This window comes from Botryllus schlosseri, chromosome 16, assembly GCF_051294905.1.
Source record: "Botryllus schlosseri isolate E-star chromosome 16, Bs_hap1, whole genome shotgun sequence".
NCBI lineage: Eukaryota > Metazoa > Chordata > Ascidiacea > Stolidobranchia > Styelidae > Botryllus > Botryllus schlosseri.
Window position 1 is genome coordinate 9,792,841 of NC_137251.1, and position 26,146 is coordinate 9,818,986.

At 39.8% G+C, this 26,146-nt stretch overlaps 1 protein-coding gene across 2 annotated transcripts in view; it reads right to left on the reverse strand.

The window, feature by feature from the left end:
* Window positions 1–26,146, reverse strand: part of LOC145458631 (uncharacterized) — a 70,264-nt gene that overhangs the window by 18,158 nt on the left and 25,960 nt on the right. Inside the window, exons 7-17 of one of the 2 annotated variants that reach the window (XM_080337058.1) lie at window positions 25,907–25,990; window positions 25,674–25,844; window positions 25,182–25,295; window positions 24,954–25,107; window positions 24,429–24,592; window positions 23,853–23,966; window positions 10,884–11,054; window positions 10,260–10,823; window positions 5,097–5,261; window positions 1,577–1,732; window positions 376–789 (exon numbers count right to left, since the gene is read on the reverse strand). In XM_080337058.1, the coding sequence (XP_080193184.1) occupies window positions 376–789; window positions 1,577–1,732; window positions 5,097–5,261; window positions 10,260–10,823; window positions 10,884–11,054; window positions 23,853–23,966; window positions 24,429–24,592; window positions 24,954–25,107; window positions 25,182–25,295; window positions 25,674–25,844; window positions 25,907–25,990 (2,271 nt within the window). The remainder of the gene's footprint in view (window positions 1–375; window positions 790–1,576; window positions 1,733–5,096; window positions 5,262–10,259; window positions 10,824–10,883; window positions 11,055–23,852; window positions 23,967–24,428; window positions 24,593–24,953; window positions 25,108–25,181; window positions 25,296–25,673; window positions 25,845–25,906; window positions 25,991–26,146) is intronic. The other variant, XM_080337059.1, reaches the window with a different exon arrangement.

Here is a 26,146-nt window from a genome sequence, read left to right on the forward strand (position 1 = left end):
GTACATAGATTCTGAGTACCTAGGAAGCTGTAAAAGAGTTGCAAAAACTTGCCCTACTTAGGATATCCCAACCCAACCGTGAGAGTCTAACACACCCTAATACCCCCCTCCTTGATCCCTAATATCCGTCTACCCTACCCCAACGCAAAAAAAAACAATTCATTTTGACATTTATAAATTTTCACATGTTCATGGTAAACATTCATTGGTTTCATGGGGATCACTTCTCGATGTGTGGGGTCAGTGGGGAATAACAAAGAAGTGCCAAATATTCTAGGACAACTGCAGTATGCGCAATCTTTGATTACTTCACGCAATGTAGATTTAAATGCTCTCTCTCTCTCTCTTCGTCTTCATGCGACATATTTTACGTACCTCGCTGGCAGATGAATTTTCTTCTAGCCCAACACGCATGATCATTGAATCCACCATGACGAGTCAATTCAATACAATTGTTATTGTTTCCCTGTGCATTCGGTTCCCCGTCCGCCCACATTTTCCTTCCCTCAGCCGAGTCCCATAACACCAAATCCGTGCCGCCAGTGTTTATCCATATTCCATCAAAAACCATGCCGTTTATCCAGTGGCTGTGGACGACTTCGTGGTTGTTGTATGGGTAAGAACTCCTGATTTTCGACGAAAGCATATCGGCTAGTTCTCTTTTTTCGATTATTGCGATCACCATGTTATTATTCAAGCATTTCTGTCTTGCCTCTTCCCATGAGAGTACGTCGGAGAAAAAGAAGAAGGTATCACTTTCATAAGTGAATGTAAAAGCGAAGTCACCATCTGTAACCGGAATGATGATATAGAAATCATGAAACCAGCGTGTTCAGACGTAGAAAAATTGTATTTGTTGCACATCGGTTACTGACGATGCAAGGTAGACGTGTAAGAAACAAAAATTGTAATGTACTTTCAATTCTTATGTGATGCGACTAAACATTAATCACAAAATATAATTCGTATTTTCTGATAAGCCAAGCGGTATAAATATTTGAATCTGCAGCTGTCCAAATATTCTCCCGGAAAACCTTATCATTCTGATAGTGACATTCCATACATCCATGAAGGTTGAGTTACCATATGTCTTCCTTATTTGAGGAGGATTTGTCCTCCTTTTTCAGGAAATTGAAAATATCCTCCGAGCACACCTAAAGGTCCTCAATTTTAAAAATTCGTCCACCTACCTAGCTCTGACAGCTAGGCTAATTGACAGGCTGAACTAAAAAACGATGTTAACGGCGCAAAATTTGTAATGCGGACGTTCGAGTGGGTCATTCGGATATATGACAGGAAAAATGACCTTTCGATAGTAAAAAAAGGGATAATTTGGGAGTGGAGTCGGAAAGATGACCTTTTTTTTAGTCATCAAAACAAGAATTCCAGTACAAATTTTAGAATCAGTTCTTTTCTGGTCCCGTAATCTGACTTTAATGATTTGTAAAAAGTGCCCGCCTTTCCGGATTCCAAAATATGGTAATTCTAATGAAGGCGATATTTGACAATGTTGACCGTCTTTATGTGGCACAATTGCAGACAAGTACAAACTTTATATACAAGACAAAAATATTACCCCCACAAACTCGGTTCGTGCATGATCTCTCCTGATTGGTTTTGCCTTTACACTGTAGGAAATCATGATCACGTTTGCACCTTCTATTTCGAATCTGCATACCCTCTCCACATGTAACATCACAGGACGACCACTCAGACCATTCAGTCCACGGATCTGGAAACCAATAAGACTTCTACTCTTGTCAATAGAGGAAAGTCATCAATGCTTGTAATGATGTTCCTTGTATCAATATGAATACACATAAAAATTAGGTCAAAAGTCTATTGTGAAAAGGGATTGGAGTTAGGGATGCATTTAAAACAAATGATGTTTTAAACAGTGTTTTAAACAAAGGCCTTAAAAAAAATGTTTTTTTCAAGTTGTAAAATTATGCCATAATTGTGAAAATACTTACCAAAAAACATGTTGTATGAGCCTACGGCCAATTACCACCGGATATAGCCGACGTATATCGATATGGGAAGGTTGGAACCCTCAAAATAGTCAATTCAACAGCTAGTGAGAAGTACGAATACGATACAGATAACGCCTGAAAATTACGTTTTTTTACGGTGAAAGAAATTCGTAAATGCTCGCATTTAATCATGAGCTGGCAAACGCCGCCCGTCTCCAAGCACCTATTTCCGGCCAGAAATGCGCGATTTTGTTAGGTTTTGACTATAGTATACGCACGGCGGGTAGTATCGCAGCGGACGAACAAGCGCGGGTAGCATAAACGAGGGCGATCGGCCGATCGCAATCGCCACAGAAAGGTGTGGTGTGCACTGTACACTACAGACACGAATGTGTGCTTTTCGATAGCTTGACTAGCCGTACGGCTGAGCGTGTAGTACGCGTGAAGATAATTAGACCTTTAATTGCAAGCACGCAAGTCAGTCAATTAATACATAGTACCCACTGTGATAATAACTTGAGCGACAGAGAAACTTGTCAGCCGATATCATTAGGTCAACTTTACTACTAGGCCTACTCAATTCTCTCGTTCAGCTGCAACATCGGCCTGTATTTTAACGACAGCAAGCCACGTAACAATCGGGAACGTGGATTGCTAGCAGGGCTGTGGAGTCAGAGGAGTCGGAGTTTGGCTAATTTTTGCTTGATGGAGTCAGAGTTTGAGAAAATGACCCTGACTACGACTTCTTTATCATGAAAACAATTGCTTTCAAAGGATTTTCAATAGGGTTTTATGTACGATCAATAGGGCTGTTCAAAAATAACCCTTTTTCCTGAATCTTGCTGGCAACGTGATTAAATCGTTGGGTTGCCTAAAAAATCGACGTACACCAAATTTGAATTCATTCAAACCAATACTCGTGGGTTTCGTACAGTTTGAAAATTTTGAATTTGCTCAAAAATGCAAAAAAAAAAAAAAAATTGTCAAATTTTTTTGCCAGCCCCATGAAATTGTTGCGCTGTCTTCAAAAACTATGCAAAACAAATTTGACTCAATTCCAAGCCGTAGAAGCGGAGTTATTTCAGTTTTTCTTTGATAATTCTGGGATTATCCTTGATTATTGTTATCAATTTTAAAGCGTAGTGATATAAGTCTTGTTTTCAATGTTACCTAATTCGGTTCGCTCCTATCAGACGACTAAAAAAGGTTATCAACATTCTAGTTGCCCGCGCAATGGTTCGTACATCTCATGTGGCCCTATGGCCGAAAAGTTTTGCCACGACTGATATAGATAAAATTGGACATTATTTGCAAATTACAATTCAGTTGCATAGAGGAAGAAAATCGCAATATGCATCTTCGCGATGCAGTCTCAAACTGATGCAATTTTTGGAATTATACCATGATACTGTGACAGAGTAAATATATCGTTTGGTTTGGTAAGATTGGTGTAAATACAACCAAACGCTGCTTCCGCTTGACAAAATTAAAATATTTGTAGTGTTGTTTAGCTGCTTGGGTCGAAGAAATGATTAAGAAAGAATGCAAGTCCCAGTCCTTGAATAATTGAATTAGTGCATGTAACTAGACATATGCTATTTGACTACTATTTCATTAATGATCAATGTAGCAAGTGTGTGTGTGCTTATAATCAGTATAGTATGTAATGAGAAAATTAGAAAGTTACATCTCTGTATCAGTTGCTGACTCATACACAAGAGCTACACTTCGATTGTTTTATCTACATTTTAATTATTCAGGATTGGATAAATGCCATGTTTGAATGATTCATGCATGTTAGGATATTAGGGACTCCAAGGTATAAAAACTTATCAAATATGAAGAAAGGAAGGATATTTAGAAAGGCAACGTTTCATGTTACTTGCGTAGTGAATAATTCGAACTCTGCCACAATGAAACAATTTTGCATGTCACCGTTAATCATATGTTTGCATATGTTTAATGGTTATATGATAGTCATTTAACCGTCACTGTGGCATATAATTTTCGAAGTAAATTGGTATTACTGTTGGAGTCAGAGTTGGAGTTAATGACTCCGGAGTCGGAGTCGGTACGTTTAAAGACTCGGCCATCGGTGGTAAAATTTACCGACTCCACAGCCCTGATTGCTAGGCTTGTATTTTGAAATGTCAATGTCAATCGTAGGCCATTTCTCGCCAACAATCGCAAAGACAATGTGGATTTGAGAACAGCATTGTCGTACTGGTGTCTGCATCTCGCTGATCAATTAGCACGTAGTTCAATCCTTAATTAGGATTTCAAGGCGAGCAGGTGCATGTTGATTGCCGACAACTTCGTCTGTTGCAATTACATATCGCGTAGACCGATTAGAGTAGATTTTCCCAAAATGTGACTCTCGTTTTAGCAAAGCGAGAGAGAAATCGAGGGAAGGAAGTTGAGAACGTCAGCAACTGCCACAGCTGTGATGTAGTTGAACAAGTGTAGAATTCGTACGGAATTAGCGAAATATAATGGCTTTTTCATCTTTTCAACTAATTCAGCGTATAATTCCAATATTTTGTAGGGGTTTTAGACCCCATAAATAACATTAGGATGGCATATTTGCCCTATCATACGAAAAAAACGAATATGTTGAACTGATAAATTAGCAAATATTAGAGGCTATATTTGACATCGATTTTTAGGTTTTGAAAAGGGGGGGTCCGACCCCCTAAACACCCCCCTGGATACGCCACTGATAGTACAGATATTTCGTCAAAGGAGCCATATTTACCCTATATTTTCAATTGTCAATCCTCTATCACGTCACAATTGAATATTCGTGACGACGTGGCTCAAAAAAGCAATACAAAACACGTTTTCAACAAGGGCCTTGTCCTAAACATGTCTGTTTTAAATTGATTTTTGTTTTAAATGCAACCCTAATTGGAGTAAGCTGCTTAAACAGAGTTAGGTAATGGCAGCAGATTTTTCAACCAGTTCAGTAGTAATGATACTTTCCCTGAATATACGAAAATATTTCATCGGATGAAATGGCCTAACACAGACAAACTCGTCTGTAAGAGTCATTAGTAAATAGAGCGGACAAAAGGTACACTATTGTCTAGGTCTACAATCAGAAAAACATAGAGACTCGCATACCAGTTTCAGTAATTGTTATGCGAGCTTGCCAATTCCATCTCTTTCTCCAACTGCCCTGTATCTGATCCGGATAAATAGCATTTGATTGTGATACGTAATACCAATGTCCAGGTTTTGATTCACGAATATCGTAACGGCCTATGAACCATCCTTCAATCTGTAAATCTGATTTACAAATGGATCACGTAATTCAGATACGTCAAAACTTGCAATATATATCAGTTGACTCTGCTCAAATAGGACACATTGGTTCCACTATCTTTTGGTCAAATTAAGTGGAGAAATGGCTTTGTCCGAATTAAGCAGAATATCAAATGTTCGTTTCACGGTCATGCGTAAAGGCAGACAATGCATCAAACTACTGTACTCTTGCGTAATAGATGAACTGCGACTGGGTCATATGCAGTAATTGATACTGATATAGCATAAAACGAATAATAGTTACAGCTTCAGTTAGTTGTATTTTACAGTATTTCAATACCATGTGGTTCAGCAAATACTGTATGCTGCAGTCAGACATGGGGTAATCCTGATTATTAATCGTAATCGATTACAACGATTAGGGGAGATGTTGTACCGATGAGACACTGGGACCGAAAATACTTGAAAAATTCTGTGATAATCCCATGATTACAGTATGCCACCTTGTCTACAATGGCATGCTGGCAGAATCTTCCCTCACATGCAAAAAACTTCGACCTGCGTGAGTTTTGGGTCTGTGACAAATGCTTTACGTTTTAGGGGGTGTAAAATAAATTTGGATCGACATATACATTTTTCTATATCACCTTCCAGACTAACTGGCAATAATTTTTGATGTGAAGTATATGGCTTGTATCAGGGTATATAATGGCACATATTTTTTGAATCAATATCATCCTCGAGTGGACTATATTCAATACAATTACAAAATTTATAACGTGGGGGACCTATGGCATCAAATCAAGCAAAATAGTTGGACCAACTAATCACTTAACAACATAAACACGCTTACATATATAGAGACTGTAAATCATAGTTACCTGTAGTGTTTTATCGCTATTACGAGGCATTTGAAAGTCAAAATGTCGATTTCCCGGTAATATTTATGTGGCATTAATTTTGTAAGTTTCGGCTGAAACCAAAACATGATTTTATCCCAACATTTGAGTTGATATAATATATTTTATTCTTGAAGGTGGCGACGAAACATTCTTCTTTGGCATGCTGTAGCTTAGATTGTAGTACACAACAAAACAAGTTGAAAAGTTTGAGTTTTGAGCGTATGTCTCATAGGTCCTATGGTCGTGTGCCATTGGACCCACCGGGTTGGGACCGATGATACATTTGAGCAACAAATTTTAAACGATTATAAACATTTTTTGAAAAGGAGGATATCCATGTAAATGTCCACGATAGATAGAGCTTGTATCAAAGTGTTGAGACAGCAGAAGATCCGCTATTCTCGGTGGAAGATTTGAGGGCCAGAGATCATTTTGCAATTTTTGATCCATCAGTGCGATATCTCCCCTACATCATTATCAAGTAATCGCAATCACAATCGATTACATTCGAAAAAAATCTGCAGTAATCGTAATCGATTGTTATTTGACATACCGTAATTTTCCGAATATAGTGCGCCCCCATGTATAATACGCACCCTTAAAATGGCGTGTATATTCTAGGAAAAAGCCTGTACCCATGTATAGCCTGTACCCATGTATAGTACGCACCCTGCATTCGCAGTACATGAATAGTTGCGTTTTAGTACACGATGTTGTTCTGTTTTCCGATGTCACTGTAGAACAATCATGACATAATGATCGCTAATCAAAATACAATTGACGGCATGGTCTCTAAACGAGAGTAGATAGTAGCCCAAGCCTGTGAGGTCGGCGACGCGATAGTTCAGGCTAGCGACACACGACATCTTGCGCACGTGGCCTATTACAATTACAGATGCGATTGCTCAGGCCAACGGTTATGTCGGGCGCACCAGTCCTGTTGGAGATGCGACTGATTACGCAAGCGATTTTATCTTGCGCACATGTGTATGCGATTGTTAAGGCCTGTCGTTGACGCGATAAATCAGCAAGGATTGCCGCGCACGCTTGTAGCAATCAGCGACCTAATTTCGCTCGCGTACAAACGGCAAGCTAAAAGCGAGAGATCGCGTGCTTTGCAGACGACTCTTCGTTAATTAGAAACTCGCATTTCGTTAATTAGCAACACACTCCTCTGTTTGGCAGCGCGTTACACTCTATAATACGAATTACGAGGCCCAATGGCTAGAGGTGATGCGCTATTTAAACAAACATGAAGAAAGGTGTAATTTCAAGTTCTTGATCGAGGGATTTTTTTTCAAGGCTTACTGTACCCATGTATAATACGCACCCCCCTATTTTAGAGCAAAAAATCGGTAAAATTTTGCGCATTATACATGGAAAATTACGGTATCTAATCGATGTCTTTGTAAAAGAACGATTACTTTTTACTTATACAAGGACTATGACATGAACTGAACATCCCTGAACAAGTAATAGTGCAATATTTGATAGTTTTTTGATAGCAGAAACGTCGACTTTTTGAACTCCACTATTCATCATAGGTTGATTTTTTTTAGACATGTCAAAAAAGTCAAAATTAGGTCAAAATTGTAGCGTTAGGTCAAAAAATGACAAAATTGTTTACAAAGTCAAAATGTTTTTGCAACCTGCATTTCGTTTGTATCGTAGATTTAGCTCTGTCGGTGAACTTATCATTTGACATTTTACAGCCTGTAACCTACTTTATAGGGTACTGTTGTAGACAGCCCATTGTCTGCTCAGTGCTCAATCATAAACATTCAAATGAAACAAATATGTTGACATGGTGTTATGCTTAACGTACCTCAATATCCTAACTGAAGCAAGACTGCGTGGGCAGTGCATGGTTCTTATATCAAGAAGCACATGAGGACAAATTGTGATGTAGACATCATTGTCAGAATGAAGCAGCACAGTGTGTCACCAGCAGTGTACGCACAACTTCAGTGTTATCAGCCAACAACTGCTGCAGTTGAACGTTCTTTCTCCATTCTTGGCAAGCTTCTAAGTAAGGACCGACACTTTCTACCCGAGAATGTAGGAATTGAATGGAGGATTAAACTACTTCTACTTGACAAACTGAAAATAGCAAAAAGTAAGTAAGTAGATCACAAAATATTACAAAGTAGAAGTATTAAAAATCAGATCTACTTGAGTAAGTACCGGAAGTAGAGGAAAACTACTTGAGTACTTTGAAAAAGTAGAAGTACTTCGTCACTGACCGCCTCTGCTTTTTAGTAGTTAGTGTCGAGCAGGTCGCCATGTTCAAGGAATATAATTTCAGTCACTCTTACTGACAAACACGAAGATATGCGCTCGGTCAAGGGAAGGTGAATTAAGCACTACAAGCTTCGCTCAACAACAAGGCTATTCCACCAAGCTGCACACTGCTTGGAAGGCAGTGACCAAGGCAATATGCTTTGTAGTATCCTAAATGTATTTTGATGTCTTTCAGAAAAACGTAGATAGAGGTTTAAAGAGTTCAAAATGTATCATGTTAAGCATTGTTTCAACACATGACGGCAAATAAATATTATTTTTTGGAAATTAACTGTCTTTTTCTGATTCCCTAATATCAACACATTCACTGAGCAGCATTTATTCATTGTAATTCACTGTTTTCAATTTAGAAATAAAATTAATGTGCTTGAAAATACTGTAACCGCTCGGCTCCGGAGCCATATTGACTCCGGACTATCTGGTTGTAAGACCAGTCATGCGTAGGGTAACATGCGGTATTGAAAAGAGGAAGTAATTGGAGTTAGTCTTTGTAGGTAATTGGAATGGAGTTGGGGTTTGGGATGGAGTTGGTCTTGGAGTATCTTTGTGTGGAGTTGTTACTGTGTTAAGTCTTGGATTGGATTGGACGTATTGATGTGTTTATTGTGCCTGCCTTCGTTGTAATATATCCGTCGAATCTGCAATGTGTCTCTGGGTCCAGTCGAACCTGAAGTAACTTAGCCGCATTCAGTTAGATAGCGAGGACTACGACCGAACGGCTACAATACGCTAAAATTTTTTACTCGGCCCGCCAACATATTTTCTGCTTCTCATTTGGCCCCTGGAGAAAAATAATTGCTCACCCTGGTGTATAGTCTGAATTTCATATTTTAAAATTATCCCATCAATAGCCATTAAACTATCCGTTAGGATTTCTAGCATTCTGGTTGCAATTTGTAATATGACAATAATGAGGGGCGCAAAAATTTTCAATATCATAAAGGGGAGCGTGTCTAAAAATGTTTGAGAACCACTGGACTAGATTGAGATATTTAAGAAAAGAAATACATGTATATTCACAATTAAATGGATTTTGCTAAAGCGTAGCAATTTGCGGGATATTTAAGACCAGTTATTTAAGAAAGGAAGTCCGTGGCACGACTAGAAGTATATGAATAGTGGCGACTGGCGAATGGTAATCAGCATGGACACTAAAGGGTAAACTCGGTCAAATAGAAGATCTCATGATCGAATCTCTGAGCTTGGTAACCCATAATGTTGGAGCTTGCATCAATAAATCTTTGAAAATGATAATATTGTAATATCTGGGGTAGATACAAGATGATTACAGATGACCAGTATCACAGGCCCTTCTCAGGATTTAAATGCGTGTAAAAGCATCACTCTCCATTCAGGCACGTCGTTTGGTCATATCGAAGCTTCCAACTTTGCCACCGTAAATACTATTATTTCGAAAATGAGTGCAATTTCTATTACTGATTGCATGGCTTTTACTGGTCGAAGTTGAAGCAAATTTGGTGTGTAGCGTTTATTTAAACAACTGGACAATTCAAGCACTACGCAAGAGTACTTTAGAAAAAATGTTATTTTTGAACAACCCCAATGCACAGTATAGTCGAGTTATTCTCCTCAAATCTCAATCTTTAAATATCTCGCTAGATAAGTAAAGTATGGGAAAACCAGATTGGTTGCTTTGCACCATGACATTCCCATCTTTGCCTAACTACAAACATTACAAGCATTTTATTTGGTGTTCACAAAGCATACAATTCAGTCAAGAACATCCAATTGGCTTAAAATTGAGAAAATTCTTAATTAATCACCAGCAATGTGAATGATTGAGCTGAGATACCCTTACTTGGATGATGACTGTGGTAGAGGTACACTGCTCCGTTATGATCAACTCTTTTGTAAACCTGTCGTCCAGATGTCGTGAGAAATCCGTTGACAGGGCGATAAATGTCACTTCTTTCATTTGGAACAACGACATCATACGATTTGGTCGATAACTTCCAAGTTTCACAAATGAACTTCCGTCGTTCTTGGCATGACTGCGAAATAACATGCCACAGAATTCTCCACCCAAATTTGTATTCATACGCTGCACAGTCATTTTCTCCTGAATTTAAATGATTCACGTCTACGCCAGGAATTCCATGATATGGAAATCCTGACTCCCATCTCCTCTTGAAACCAATTGATCGCAAGCCAATCCACAGATAATAATGTAGTGGCCAGTTAGGAGAATTTTTATAGATAAATTGATCCGTCAAAGAGCTTTGAATGGTCGCCAGGTTTGCTCCGTATTTAGCACACGTTTCTCTCGCCTCATAATAGGTTTGACTATTTCCAAATATACGATAACACATCAGCTGATGAGAGAGAAAGCCAGATGGACACTCTCCGTCATACTCAACGACATCTGCACCAAAAGAATCATCACTTGTAAACAGAAATGCCTTAAAAACTTGAAACAAATTACCAATGCATGTCGGTAGCTCACTCAACGTCCCAGCGGAAGTGCATGTGGCAAACGTAGGGCCGCGAAGCTGGTAACCACTCTTACACTCAAAATAGACCTTTGCATCCAGCTTCAGAGAGTCCCCTTTATTCGCTTGTCCATTGGATATGTGTGGAATTTGGCAGGTGATTTCTGTGAGACAAACGAATCATCTTTAGTTGTTAAACCGAACTGAAATATCATATGTCGTCTACAGATTCCGCCAAATGCTCTTGGGCAAACCGACAATCTGAAAGAGCTCGGAATACCGCAATTTAATTCTGTATAGCGAAAATACGGCATATAACAGTAAATGAGATAAACACGGTACAATTATTCTGTTCTACATGAATATTTCAGGGTTTGAATGGGGTGTATGCTAATAGAAAATGCAGCTCCAGAATGGACGGTTTCAGCGTTATATTTCTATTCTCCTTTGCATCTTGGACTTCCGTGTGAGATTGAAACATATCTTTCCACAAATCGAGAAATTTTGTTACACTACAGCAGATTGCAGCAACATCAGTTCAGTTCGGTTTATTGGCAATTTTTATAAGTTCAATACAGCACAAAACTGCGATACAATGGAAAGATAGGAAAGTGTCGAAACGACTTGGTAGTAGTCTTAGGAATTAGGCACCCACCTTGGCCTAGGCGACGTAAAGAGGAGGCATGTACACTAAATGAAAATTAAAGGAAGATGGTACAGAAAAAAGCAAGCGACAAAAATGGGGTGGCATGTTATGGAATATCAAGTCGATAGGTCAGGTCGTGGCCCAGTAATCTTGTATTTCGACTTGAATGTGGACATTAGGGTTGTCCAAAATTTGAAAAATTTCGAAAATGCTGCGTTGTAATGTCTTATTCTATAGATTATTGATTAAAAACATCAACAAGCCTGAAAGAAGCTCTCAGGAACGTCGTTAAGATTTCTTACAAAGCGTTTGAAAGTAGCCGTCTGCATGTGGGCGGGGAATCGATGAAGTGGGCGGGCAATCACGAACCTAGAATTTTGATTGGTTGGAACCTGTAATAATAAGCTACTGATTGGCTGAAATACTGATTTTGTGATCATTGCTGGTCACGATTTCGTTCTACTCTGTTGTGTTGGTTTGCAGCCATTTCTGTTCGTGGCATTGGCGATATGGTAAATTGACGTTGTTAATGCTGCCATCGACAACAGCATAACGATCCAGTAATATATTTTCTACCTGAACACTGTGTATAACAGTTTTGTTACTTCTTGCACAGGAGCTTGGCCAATTAAGATAAGAATGAACTAGATGCATGCATCGTGCTACCTTCGAGCCTTCTAAAACATACCAGTTGACAACGACTGTAACTCATAAATTGCAAACCAGTAGTCAATTTCTCCTTATGGCTTGTTATGGTAAGTCGACGTCTCTCTCTAAAACGAACGCATATTACACTTTTTATTCAAGATTTAACAAAGGCAAAAATGCTATTTACAAAAGGCATCATTAAAAAGTATATCGCAGGGTCAGTGTTGCAGATCACTGGCCTTTGATAAGAGTAGACTTCCTGCTGTCTCCAAAAATCTTCCTATGCTGTTCCACAGCTTGAAGCAAACTGTCTCTTTGCTGTTCATTGTCAGTCAAGATTGCAGCATAGTCTGTGCTTAGCTTGACACCTCTTTCTGCGGCATCATTAACGACTTTGACAGAACTAACGTAGCAATTCATTTTATTGAATGAATCTGAAAAGTGCCAATCATCAACCGGTTGACGCAGCCAATCCCCAGAGCATTCAAAAACTTCAAATATGTACCACGACTGGGGCCCAATAAGGTCAGACAACGTACTGTCCTTGTTGATCTGTATAGTTGCATTCAATGAGGGTGGGCCCCTTCTGAAACTGGAAGTTCGCTCTACTTGCAGGAGCGCCTTTGCCATATTTTCCAGGGTTTCCTTGCTTTCCGTCGGTGAAAACAAGGCGTATACAGCGGTTTCCTCAACAATATACCAGTCGTGCTTCAAAAGCTTTCGTGAAGCAGCTGTGGAAACTTGCTCATCATATTCCTTATAACTCAACATGTGCTGAACGAATCTCAAGTCATTACCAGCTGCATCACGACCAATGCTTGAATCCACCCACGCAGGGATATAAAAGAGAACCAAAAATAAATTGAAGCGGCGCAGCAGTTCAACTTCTTCAGATTTGTAATCTAATTGGTCGGCCCACATGAACATCTTTTGAGCATACAGAATTGTACCCATCCATCTCGCATGGTGTGCTGCACCAGGTTTGTGATGACGTATATCTTCATCTGCACCGAGAAGAGCAAGAGCATTAGTCACACATTGCTTGTAGTCATCCCGTGTGAAAAAATCTTTTCTGTTCAACAGTAGCTTGAACTTATCAACTATCATTGCAGCTCGTTCAGCAAAACATAGAGGAATAGTCAGAGTCTTGAATTGCTGTTCCCTGTCAAGACTGCTCCAGTTCCTTTTAAGGTGGGCAAACCATGCATTCTCTGGTCCAGTTGTGGCCTTTCCAAATAAAGATTTCCAAACGTCTTTCACTACCAGCTCATACACATGGTGCCGACATGCATGGTAGAACACCTTCCTTCCTAGAAGGTCTTCAAGAATCTTTGCCGCACCCTTCTTCCAGCCGCTGTTGCTTGCTGTAGTGTCAAAAACCAAAGCTGTTACAGCATCTTTTATATTCCAACTTTCAATTATGTTGAAAGTGGTTTCTGCTTGCGTCTGACCTGCAGCATTTTGCATCTTTTGAATGCCAAGTAGTTTTCCTTCTGAGTATTGAGGATGACAAGATAGGACAATTGACAGAGCCTCATACCGATTTCCTAATCTATCCTCTGTGAGCTTTCCATCCCAATGAATAGCAACATGTTGAGGTTTATTTTCTGCAAATTTCTCTGAAATATCCTTGGAAATTTCAAGACGATTTGTTTCCCTGGCTCTCTTTGTCGAAGATCTTGACAGAGAGAACATTGCTATGTCACCGCCACAAGCCGTAATAAATGCTCCGATCAGCATTGTTGCCTTGTTGTCTGTTATTTGCAATCGATCCAGAGCTTGGGACACATGGGTATTATTCATAATATTTTTAGGTGCCATCAGCTTAATGGCTGTCGAGGTGCCAAGACCAACATCAGCATCATAATCAGAACTTGAACTCAAACTATCACCCTCTTTTGAAGATGAAGAAGATGCTAAAACAACATAGTCATCACTTGAATGTTTTTAACAGTTCTATCCGCCATGGTTGCTGTTTTCTTTTCGATGTCTTTAGCGAGAATCTTGTCTCTTCCCAACATTATGCATTTGCGAGATTGCTGTTGATCTTCATAGAATGCAATGTCTTCGAGCTTTCTATCATGTGATAGATAAATGTCATTTTGTATTATTGCTATCGCATCTGTACTTCCAATATCCCACAACTTGTCCAAATCTTCCGTGAATTTTTTCCTCTTACCCTTGGGATCACTTTCCCGTTTCATGGTCGCCTTCAGAAAAATATATTTTTTGTTCAGTTTTTCAAGTAATTTCACCGCATTTCCTTTAAGTATTGTGGCAATTCTCGCCATTTGCCACACTGTCATGACATCATGAACCACCACATTACATAGCTCACGAGTAGGGGTTGACTGAGGGCAATGGTCTTTCAGATGCAGAAAGTAACTCATTACTTCTCGCAAGGTTGGTAATCTCGAGCCACAGATGTAATCGCAAGCATATCCGACCAAGTAATGCTCAGATCGAGATCTTGTTCTTCTCTGTGGCAAGTGCACAGTCTTCCGCCGTTTTGCCTCTGCCATGACAGTAATATTTTTGCCTTCTATCATAAATTACAGCTACGCCTAAAACATTTAAGTAACAAGTGTTACATTACGACTATTAACTCATCAACCCACAATGCCCTTGTACATAACCACAACCACTACTAACAAAATCGACCTCATCAGAACAGAAAATGCTGCTGCAACTAAAACATTGAGCAAGGAACAAGTGTTGCATTACAACTATTGATGCATCAACCCACAATGCGCTTTACAAATTCCCGTCTCTACTAACAGACTCGACCTCCGCAAAACAGAAACTACTGCTACAACTGATACATTCGAAGAACCACTGTTACATTACTACTATTGACTCATCAAACCACAACACGCTTTTACAGTATTACAGCCGTCACCAACAGACTCAGCAGCAGCAAAACCTACTCCTTCTGTCAAACACGGTGAAGCACCCAAATCAGAGCTGACAGCCGCCGTCATCATTGAAGCATAACCGATTACCCAATCAAGAATCGTGGTTTCGTCATTGCCCGCCTAGTTGCAATTTCGCCGTCGGTGGCCCGCCCACTCTTTGGCAGCTACTTTCAAACGCTTTGTAAGAAATCTTAACGACGTTCCTGAGAGCTTCTTTCAGGCTTGTTGATGTTTTTAATCAATAATCTATAGAATAAGACATTACAACGCAGCATTTTCGAAATTTTTCAAATTTTGGACAACCCTAGTGGACATGCTCGTCGAATGAGCTCAATATATAAAGAATCATGATAATGCTAAGTAAGTGATCTTTTCTTAAACCATAAGAATGATGGAATAGGTAGGATGGGGCTGTCTCATGAAATGAGAGGGAGACTTGAATATTGTCGAATGATTGGATTTAAAGTTAAAGGTACACCTTTAACCTGAACCAAAAATCATAAATTGTCATCTGGATGATATAATAGATCCATTTATACAACAAAATTTTTCAAAGTCAAAATAACATTTGAAGACCATTTGAAATTTGCCCCAAAATCTCCAAATTTCACTGTTGAGTGAGCAAAAAATGTTTGTTTTATCATACTTTGGTAATTCATTGTGAATAAATTTACATTTGCTTCGATAGACTTCACAATGTTTTAAAACAATTTTCAGCAAAATTTAGAACTTGGAGATCAAATCTATTTTTTAGGTTACTGTAAACCGGGGTAACTTTGGACAATTTTCAACAATTTCGCTTTATACCTTGGAAATGCTAGAGTGTAGGGAAGGTGAGTTTTGTGTTTTTCATGGGTCATGGACAGCCGTTTATTTTTGGAATTCTCCAAAAATAACAAAAATAGCTTAGTTTTGGATGTTTTCAAATTTTATTTTTGAAGAATCTCTAAAAATAAAAAATGGGGGTGTTTTTAGTCATAATACTAATAGAAAACGTCACCGAAAGTATGTTATTTTCATGTATATTCATGTCCTTCAGCACATCAACATCATCTGTGATCTTGATCCAACTTTCCAATACTTTCGTCAGAAAGTCTTTGGCCTGGAAAATGCCCCCCAAAGAAAATATCAGTGAGAGACGCCGGGTCAAGACCCTTCTCCCCCTTGATTTTCGAGAAATCGGACTCGACCATTGCAGTAGTGGGAAACATCGGGCCTATCAGGGTCCGAATAACTGTCGGATGGCTTCAAGCTCTCCAATCTCCCTTGATCTTCCACGAAGTTGCGTGCCTAATTGAACCTGATAGCCCAGTACCCTCTGAAAACCTTCCTTGTCGCGCGTGTCATTGACCCAGCCCTGAGCTGGGCACAGAGCTTTAAGGCGTTCGACCATGCAATGAAGCTCCTCCTGCTGCGCCACGATCAGAAGACCAAGTCCCTGAAGCTTTGTGACGGTGGTGCTCAGCTCTGTAGCCATGCGATCGAGGACGATCAGTTGGATCCACCATTGCGGCGATGGTGCACATGCCGGACTTTGGTACAATGTCTGATCAACCAAGTGTTCACCTAATTCATTGACAACCAACGGGTGTCAAGGGGTCAAAAAACTTGGGGCACGTACTTTTATCTCCTGGATGAAGTTCTGTTGGCGTCTGAGGTTGCCATTCAGTCCCAGCATCGTGTCGACGAAGTTATTGTTGTAGAGTTGGCGGTAATTGGCCTGCGGCACAGGGTCGAGTGGTGCAGCGATCACCACACTAGCACTACTTTGAACGTTTCGATACCCCCTCCATCACACAAATGCTGTTTTCTTTTTGTGTGTGTGTTTTGGAAGTTTCCTGGCTGTTTCAAGAGTATTTACACAGCCCTAACTTGTTTATTTCACTACAAAACTTGAAAACAAAGGTCATCAAAAAAAAAGCTTATTTTTGGATGTTTTCAAACCTTATTTTTGGAAATTAAACCCAATATCCAAAAATAAACAGGCCTGGTCATGGAGCAAAGATTAGAATTAACTGATCCAAAATCTTCATGGTCATAAATAAGTACCCTATTTTTGTAAATTATCCGTGTCCAAAATTACGCCGGCATGAGGGGTAACTTTGGACAATGTAGTTTTTTGGATGTCTTCGCACTCTATTTTTTATGAAATCTCCCAAATGAGGCTTATTTGATAAGAGCAGTGGCTAAAACTGAAACAATATTGTATATGTCTAGCCCAGGGGTTCCCAACCGGGGAGGAATTCCCCCCTTTGGGGGGAATTTTGCAATTTTTAGGGAGGAATTCCACTTCAGAATTAAAACGGATTTCACGAATTGTTCATATCCGAACTGTCATGTAGTCAACCAGTTATATCCGAACGCATGCTCCTTATGGCTCGTTTTGGTTTGCTGAAAGTATGTTCAAATGTTATTTGAAATCTATTTTCACATACAAATCCCCCTATTTTCAAGTCAACGTTTTCGGACAGTGACAAAATATTCCAACGTCATAGATTCAAGTTAAAGAGATCGCTAGCCTTGCTTTATTATTAGTAAACAGCTACCCGAAAAAAAGACATGTTAAACTTGGTGCAATGTTGCCGAAACGTAATGGGTGTCCTAGATTTCAATGAGCTCCGGCAGGGAATCTTATCACGTGTATGTTATGTATCAGGGCTGTGACCAAGTCGTGAGTTTCCTAGTCACAAGTCAATTTCACTTTCATAGTTTTGACTCGAGTCAAATCGAGTTATTTTCAATTCACCACTGAGTCAAGTCCAAGTCCAAGTCACCTAGCAGAGGGTCGAGTCCGAGTCATGGTATTATGACTCGATTTCGAGTCCAAGTCACACTCAAGTCAACATTGTTTGGTGATATTGAATGATTTGGATTTATGATATACTAATTTTCCTCCCCTTGAGCAGTTTCTTGTCGCATTGTCAAGTACCAGTATCAATAGACGAAATTCCAACTGGGTGGTCACTTTACTGTTCTTCAAAATTACAATGAAATGTCGGTCTCGTTTTACAGTCTCGAGTCATATGGCTTGGTTCGAGTCATGCACAATGACTCTAGTCCAAGTCGAGTCAATAGTCTGATTGTCTTGAGTTGAGTCGAGTCGATTCCGTATTTTGAGAAAATGACTCGAGTCAAGTCGAGTCATTAAAGAATGGTGACTCGAGTCAGACTCGAGTCTGGTCAACCCTGCTATATATGAAAGTACCAATATTATTGGCCAAATGCATACGCAAACTTGAGAAAAAAATCGCGAGACCAATATATTAATGGATATTGATTTGTCACAGCAGTTATGTTAGCCATTGGTGCATGGTAAGCCGAAAACACAAATGGAAGTGTGGGGTTCTGTTGAGTCAAGCCTTCCAGAATTTGTTTGATTGGGACCGAGACCATTGTTTTCGGAGGTTTACAAAGTGTTATTACAGCACTGCTAGAAACTAACACTCGGTGCCACCCGTCTTATTCTCTCAGTCAACAGGTGTTTGCGCGGTGAAACTGACCTTTTTTAATCATCGGGTTGATTTATCCTAAGGGGGGAATTTTGACTTAAATTTCGGCCAAGGGAGGCACAGGATGAAAAAGGTTGGGAACCACTGGTCTAGCCTATTGCATGATGTTTTCCTAATCCCGCCCCCCCCCCCCCTAGAAAAATTTTAAAAATGTTGTAGTTTATGTAGGCTAATGCTCCCTTATCTCAATTTTCCCTGATGTCTTCCACAATTTGGACTTATCAATAACATATGATGATAAGGGGGTATCCCACTGTCGGCGTCAGCAATCGACAGCAAACATTATGCATGTTACCGTGATTTATTGCTGATTTTTAATATTTTACTGTTCTTTAAATGATGCACCTTCCCTTTTATGTCTCCTTTGATGGGTATATTTTGTCGTAATTTACAGTATGCCGTATTAAGCAGGCACATCTTCAAGAGTATGCGATAAGTACTTACAGTAGCTTACACCAGATTACAATCTCTTGGCTGTTGGTTTATTGCCTACATATTTTTTTTTCGTATTTTGGCAAACTCCTAATTTAATAACCTTCTCATTCCATTTTCAAAAGCCATCACGGGGTCATAACGAATATAGTTGACGATACACTTTGACACAGATGAAGCAGCCACTTTCCAGAGCTCTAAATATCACATTTTCCACTGTCCAAAGTTACCCCGTTCTGATAACATTTGAGGGGGTAACTTTGGACATTACATTTTCTCATATTGATTCAAGGGTTGAGCGCACTGAGATTTTTGCTATGGATTAAGACTACTTAGATGTATCTGCTGCCAAGTTTTGAATCCATGACTCGCATGCTATCTATGTTTGGTTATAAGAATTTTAACAGCCATCACTTTCGATGAAATTGACCCCTGCCAATAATTCATCAATGTTGTCAAGTTTGTCTGGTAGTGAAATGAATCCACCTTTTATTGAGACTATTTGTGGTACTGTTGCCTCATGAAAAAGAATTGGACATCCAGCGGCAACGCTTTTCCATCAATAACCATTCAAATCTTTTACTGCTTAGTGTCCAAAGTTACCCCGGTTTACGGTATTACTTATTAGTAGGGCGATTTTTTTTACATGTCAAAATTGTAGTGTTACGTCAAACTTTTCAAAATTGTTTATAGAGTCCAAATTTTTTTGACTTCTGCATTTCGTTTGTATAGTAGATTTTGCACTGTCGGTGAGCCTATCATTTGATATTTTACAGCTATGTAGCCTACTTTATAGGTCTACCGTTGTAAACGACCCATTGTCTGCTCATTGTGAATCATAAACGGTCAAATGAAACTAATAGGCCGACAAGAAGTTATGGTCAATGTACCACAATATCATAACTAAAGCAAGGCTACTTGGGCATTGCATGGTTCTTATGGCAAGAAGCGTGTGATGAAAAATTGTGATGTAGACAATATTGTCAGAAGCCGAAAACGTTTTTCAAGGCCAAAGTACTTTGTTAGGACAGATATTTCCAACCAGAAATAAAGATAAGTAGTGCAATATTAACATTATGTGCGAAAACACCTAATTTGCATACGTGAGATCAAAATTCAGTTTTTTGGTCAAAAAATTCAAAATTTCGATTTTTCAAGTGAAAATCTTCCTTTTTTAGATAGAAAAACGCCCCACTTATTAGACATAGAATCACTCTATAACATTGATTCAAAGTACCCTCATTAACATGCACCCGAAGTTATGGTGGTATAACTGAGGGGCAATTCCCTGCACAGACAACCGATGTTCCCACCACTACCTCTCCAAATCTCCTGAAATTTGGTACACTCACAGATGAGCTTATTTCAAACAGGATGAACTATATTTTATGAAAATTGGACTTGGGGGTCAAAAGTTACGTCACTTTGAAAATTGACAATTTTCTGCTCATTTCGGGTCTGCACTTTCAGGTTTTATCAATGCAATAATCAAGAAGGTGTAGCTAGATGTTAGACGACAGTTGAGATACGGTACTTGGATTTATCTGAAGCTTGTCTGATCGTCTATATTTCCAAGTAAAATTTAATGCCCTGTAGGTTAGGGCCAAAGGTTAAATTGAGGGGGAATTTGGTCAATGGTCTAAAATCAGTCAGGCGTTACACGATTTAGACTGCGGATTGCTCAAAAACATATTAAAATATTTTAGAAAATAGGATCTTAAATGAAAGTTTGCTTCAAGGAGACTTCGTTCATAGCTGTTTGATTTTGGCTATTAGACTTTAAAGTGATGTAATTGCAGTTTCAAGAGCACACTTCATTTGCACATGGAAATGCAGTAGTAGTAGGGTGCGTTCGGGCATCGAGTCTGGGGTGTGTGTGGACATCATGTCTGGGATGTGTTCCGACATCATGTCTTGGGTGTGTTCGGACTGTGTTGCCATTGAAACGTAGTGTCTGGGGTGAGTTCGGACTGTTTTGCCCCTCGGACATAGTGTCTGGGGTGGGATCGGACAGTTTTGCAACTCGGACATCGGGCCGAGGGTGTGTTCGGAATGTGTTGCCATTCGGACATCGTGTCTAGGGCGTGTTCGGACATCATGTCAGGGGTGTGTTGCTACTCGGGCATCGTGTCTGGGGGGGGGGCTCGGACATCATGTCTGGAGTGTGTTAGGATTGTGTTGTCAATTGGACATCGTGTCTGGATATTTTTGTGCTGCGCCAGATATGCCTCAGACCTGATATCTGCGCACAATTCTTATCCAGACATGCTCCGGAGCTGATGCCTGCGTACTAAATACCTTCAGGCATTGTTTGAAACGGATATCTGCTCACTTAGTGGACACAGACATACGTCAGACGTGATACCCGCGTACTAAACGACGCGTGACCTATATATGACCTCTTTATTTGCGGTTTTCGCTTATATCTGCGAGAGCTGGGTATATTCACAGTAGTGATAGCTGAGTATATCCACATCCACAGTAGTGATAGCTGAGTATATCCACAGCTATCACTACTCTGGATATACTCACCTCAACTATCACAGATATCACTACTGCGGATGTGGAAATACTCAGCTATCGCTACAGTGGATATACTCAGCTATCGCAGATATCAACAAAAACCGCAAATATAGAGGTCATAGGTCAAACGTCGTTTAGGACGCGGGCATCACGTCGGACGCATGTCTATGTCTATTAAGTGCGCAGATATCCGGTTCGGACCATGCCTGGGGGTATTTAGCACACAGGTATCAGCTCCGGAGCATGTCCGGATAAAAATAGTGCGCAGATATCAGGTCTGAGGTGTTCGGATTGTTTTGCAACTCGGACATCGTGTCTTGGGGGTGTTCAGATATTATGTCTTGGGTGTGTTCAGACCTGATATCTGCCACTATTTTAATCTGGACAGTGGACATGCGTCGTAGCTCTTACCTGCGCACCAAATACCCCCAGGCATATTCCGAATCTGATATCTGCGGGCTTAAGGGACACATACATGCGTCAGACGTGATACCCGCGTCCTAAACGACATTTGACCAATATATGACCTCTATATTTGCGGTTTTTGCTGATATCTGCGATTGCTGGGTATATCTACAGCAGTGATAGCTGAGTATATCCACAGTAGTGATAGCTGTGGATGTACTCAGCTATCACTACTGTAAATTTGGATATACTCAGCTATCACTACTGTAAATTTGGATATACTCAGCTACCACTACTGTGGATATACCTAGCTATCGCAGATATCAGCAAAAACGCGTCGTTTAGGACGCGGGCATCACGTCTGACGCATGTCTGTGTCCAGATATCCGTTTCGGACAATGCCTGAAGGTATCTAGTGCGCAGGCATCATCTCCGGAGCACGTCTGAATAAAAATAGTGCGCAGATATCAGGTCTGAGGCATGTCTGGCACAGCACAAACATATCCCAGACACCATGTCCGATTGACAACACAATCCTAACACTACTCCAGGCATGATGTCTGAACCCCCCCTCCCCCGCCCACACACGATGCCCGAGTGGCAACACAGTCCCAACACACCCCTGACATGATGTCCGAACACGCCCTAGACACGATGTCCGAATGGCAACACATTCCGAACACACCCTCGGCCCGATGTCCGAGTTGCAAAACTGTCCGAACCCACCCCAGACACGATGTCCGAGGGGCAAAACAGTCCGAACTCACCCCAGACACTACGTTTCAATGGCAACACAGTCCGAACACACCCAAGACATGATGTCGGAACACATCCCAGACATGATGTCCAGTTGTCCACACACACCCCAGACTCGATGCCCGAACGCACCCTACTACTACTGCATTTCCATGTGCAAATGAAGTGTGCTCTTGAAACTGCAATTTCATCACTTTACAGTCTAATAGCCAAAATCAAACAGCTATGAACGAAGTCTCCTTGAAGCAAACTTTCATTTAAGATCCTATTTTCCAAAATATTTTAATAAATCCTATATTCCATATTATTTTAATAAATAATGTTTTTGAGCAATCCGCAGTCCAAACCGTGTAACGCCTGACTGATTTTAGACCATTGACCAAATTCCCCCTCAATTTAACCTTTGGCCCTAACCTACAGGGCATTAAATTTTACTTGGAAATATAGACGATCAGACAAGCTTCAGATAAATCCAAGTGCCGTATCTCAACTGTCGTCTAACATCTAGCTACACCTTCTTGAATATTGCATTGATGAAACCTGAAAGTGCAGACCCGAAATGAGCAGAAAATTGTCAATTTTCAAAGTGACGTAACTTTTGACCCCCAAGTCCAATTTTCATAAAATAAAGTTCATCCTGTTTGGAATTAGCTCATCTGTGCGTGTACCAAATTTCAGGAGATTTGGAGAGGTAGTGGTGGGAACATCGGTTGTCTGTGCAGGGAATTGCCCTGAGCTATTTCAGGTTATTTTAGCATAAGCAAACATAATACGACAATTATTCTCCAAGGACAATAAATATTTTTGGTACATAGCGTCACGAGTCAATCCATATTTCTGAAACGCCGAGTCAAGTAATGTTATACAATAAAAGAGACTGGCGTCTGACTCAATTCATCGCAGTACTGCCGAGTGAATGTAGTAAGAGGAGAAGATGATTTTATATTTCCAGTGCCAATATGCAAGACAACAAAATTATAAATGCGGCTCTCCTCCGGCTCTTGAGTGATTTGCCATTCCTGATCTACAATCGCGGGTAATGAAAGTAAAATCAGACTTCCCACACGAATATACGTATACATTATGACTAAATGTACGTGTACTGTAGGTATATCAAGAGAGTCGCACCTTTTTGGCAATATTTTCCACCGAATCCTCTCTTACAAACACAATAACTGGTTTTAATCTCGTCAACACAGATTGCTTCATTCTTGCAACGGTTTAATGACTTACATGGAGATTCTGCAAGAAACAATTAAAGTGATTAGTTTTGAATCGAAATAAGGGTCCAATTTATCGAAGCAAGGGATACAACAAACGGGCTGTCTAACATTTACAGTACAAAGAGATGGTCTTACTATTGTTATTTGTTCGATTTCTAGAAACAGGAAGTTTTCAAAAGAAAAAGACACTTGCACAAAACAGCATCATAAGCAATGAAAGAGGTTTTTAAAACCTTTCATAGCAGAATCCTGGGTTGCTTGCAGAGCCTACTACGTGAGGAGAATGTCAATACCTGCACAGCAAATCATGAATAATAACGACTAATCCCCATATGTTGATACATCGTGACACCTTTTATGTTGATTAGGAATAATATACCATTATAGAAAGGTACTGTAAATATTTTGAAAATAGGCTATCATTAATAATATTTAGGTAGTTAGACCATAAAAAGTACGATCTTTAAAATCGTATACTTACTGCATTTTGCTTTGACAACGGTAATATCATCAAGTAAAATTACTGTATTCCCTTTAGCAATAATTTCATATTGGAAAGAAGTTTTTTGAGTTTCCATAGTTGCTTGGAGTCCAATCCATCTATTTGGCGGTACGGTAACACCTTCAGGTGCTGCAGCTTTAATTCTGTTGAAAATCAGTTTTTGCAAAGTCAATTCTACAGATGTCAGATAATATTCGGCCTGGATTTATTCAAACAAAACAAAAACATTTGATCCACGTCCATGTTGCAAAGAGATACAGGTTTTGTGAAAATCATTGAGTAAACATCCACTCCATGACACGAGATACTGTGAACTGTGTCATACTCAAATTGCATATCAATTCATATTTGATAAGTGCAACCTGGTGTCCGGAAATCTATATCTTGGGTCACTTTATAACAAGAAAGCGTCACAATTGACAATTACCTTATCGTTACATGTCACATATCAAACATAAAAATGAATCATTATGCTATTGTAACTGGTAAGTGTAACCATCTTACATTGCTCCATTGATTTCGACAGACAGATCGTTTCTAGATTGTAAACCATCCAAAGGTTTGAAATAAAATTGAATGCAATGGGGTTTGCTGTCAGGGATGACAGGTGATTTCAATATGGCGGAGTCCCTGCCTCCTTCATATTTCAGCACGCTACCTGAAATAGGTATGATGTCACCATTATATCTGCTTACTAGATTCAATTAGGCGAAGTAAAAAATTATCACATACTTGGCAGTGCGTCTCTATTTTCTTGAATAACTTCTCTGGCCCATTTTATCACACCCCCATTTGAATAACCACACATGGGTCTTGAGGGATCTTCAAATGAGCACTGTATATCCACTGTGATAAAATTTGAACACGATTCAAGACATTGCCATTGACCTGACCATATGCATTGTGCATACGTCAAAGCGCCACATCAAGAAGAGCGCACCTATACCGAACGTCTTACATATGTCTCATGTCTCAATAAAGGTATAGGACTGGAAATACACGTAGGCCTACTTGGAAAAATGACGGTGCAACAGCCATCACATTGTAAATGTGCACTGGTCTCAGTGAATTTCTATGTACTCATGCTGAAATAACAAAGAGAGTAATTTTCTAAAACATTCTGGCTATAAGTATAAAAGTGATGTGGTAAAACTTTGAAAGACTTCGCAGGAATGATATCATTGACGGATTTTATACAAAGTTGATAAATGATGAGTTCGGTACCTTCACATATTGGGACCTCTCCCCAAGACTCCTCATCATTGCAACGACTCTCCTTGGTGCCATTGAGCCGGTATCCGGTATTGCAGGAATATGTTGCTATGCTGTTGAATTCATAACCGTCAGTGCTGACTTTACCATTTCTTGGGCCGATGGGCGGCGGACAGCTTTTGACTGGAAAATGCAGGGAAATTACAATGAAAAAGGTCCTTGAAAAATTGCAACAGTTTACATACTATTGCATTTCGGCACTCTGCCCGACCATGACCCTGAGGATGAGCAATATCGTCTTGTCACGAGCGGATTTTCAAGATTATATCCTGAAATAGTATAAGAATTTAAAGACACTGTACTGATTTCAGACAACAAACTCCCAAAATTAACGAATTCAAGCAGTAGTGATGCATAATAGAGCCGAGCCACATGATCGACAATCATGAATGATTCATTCCGGTAGAAAATTCACATGAGCGCGA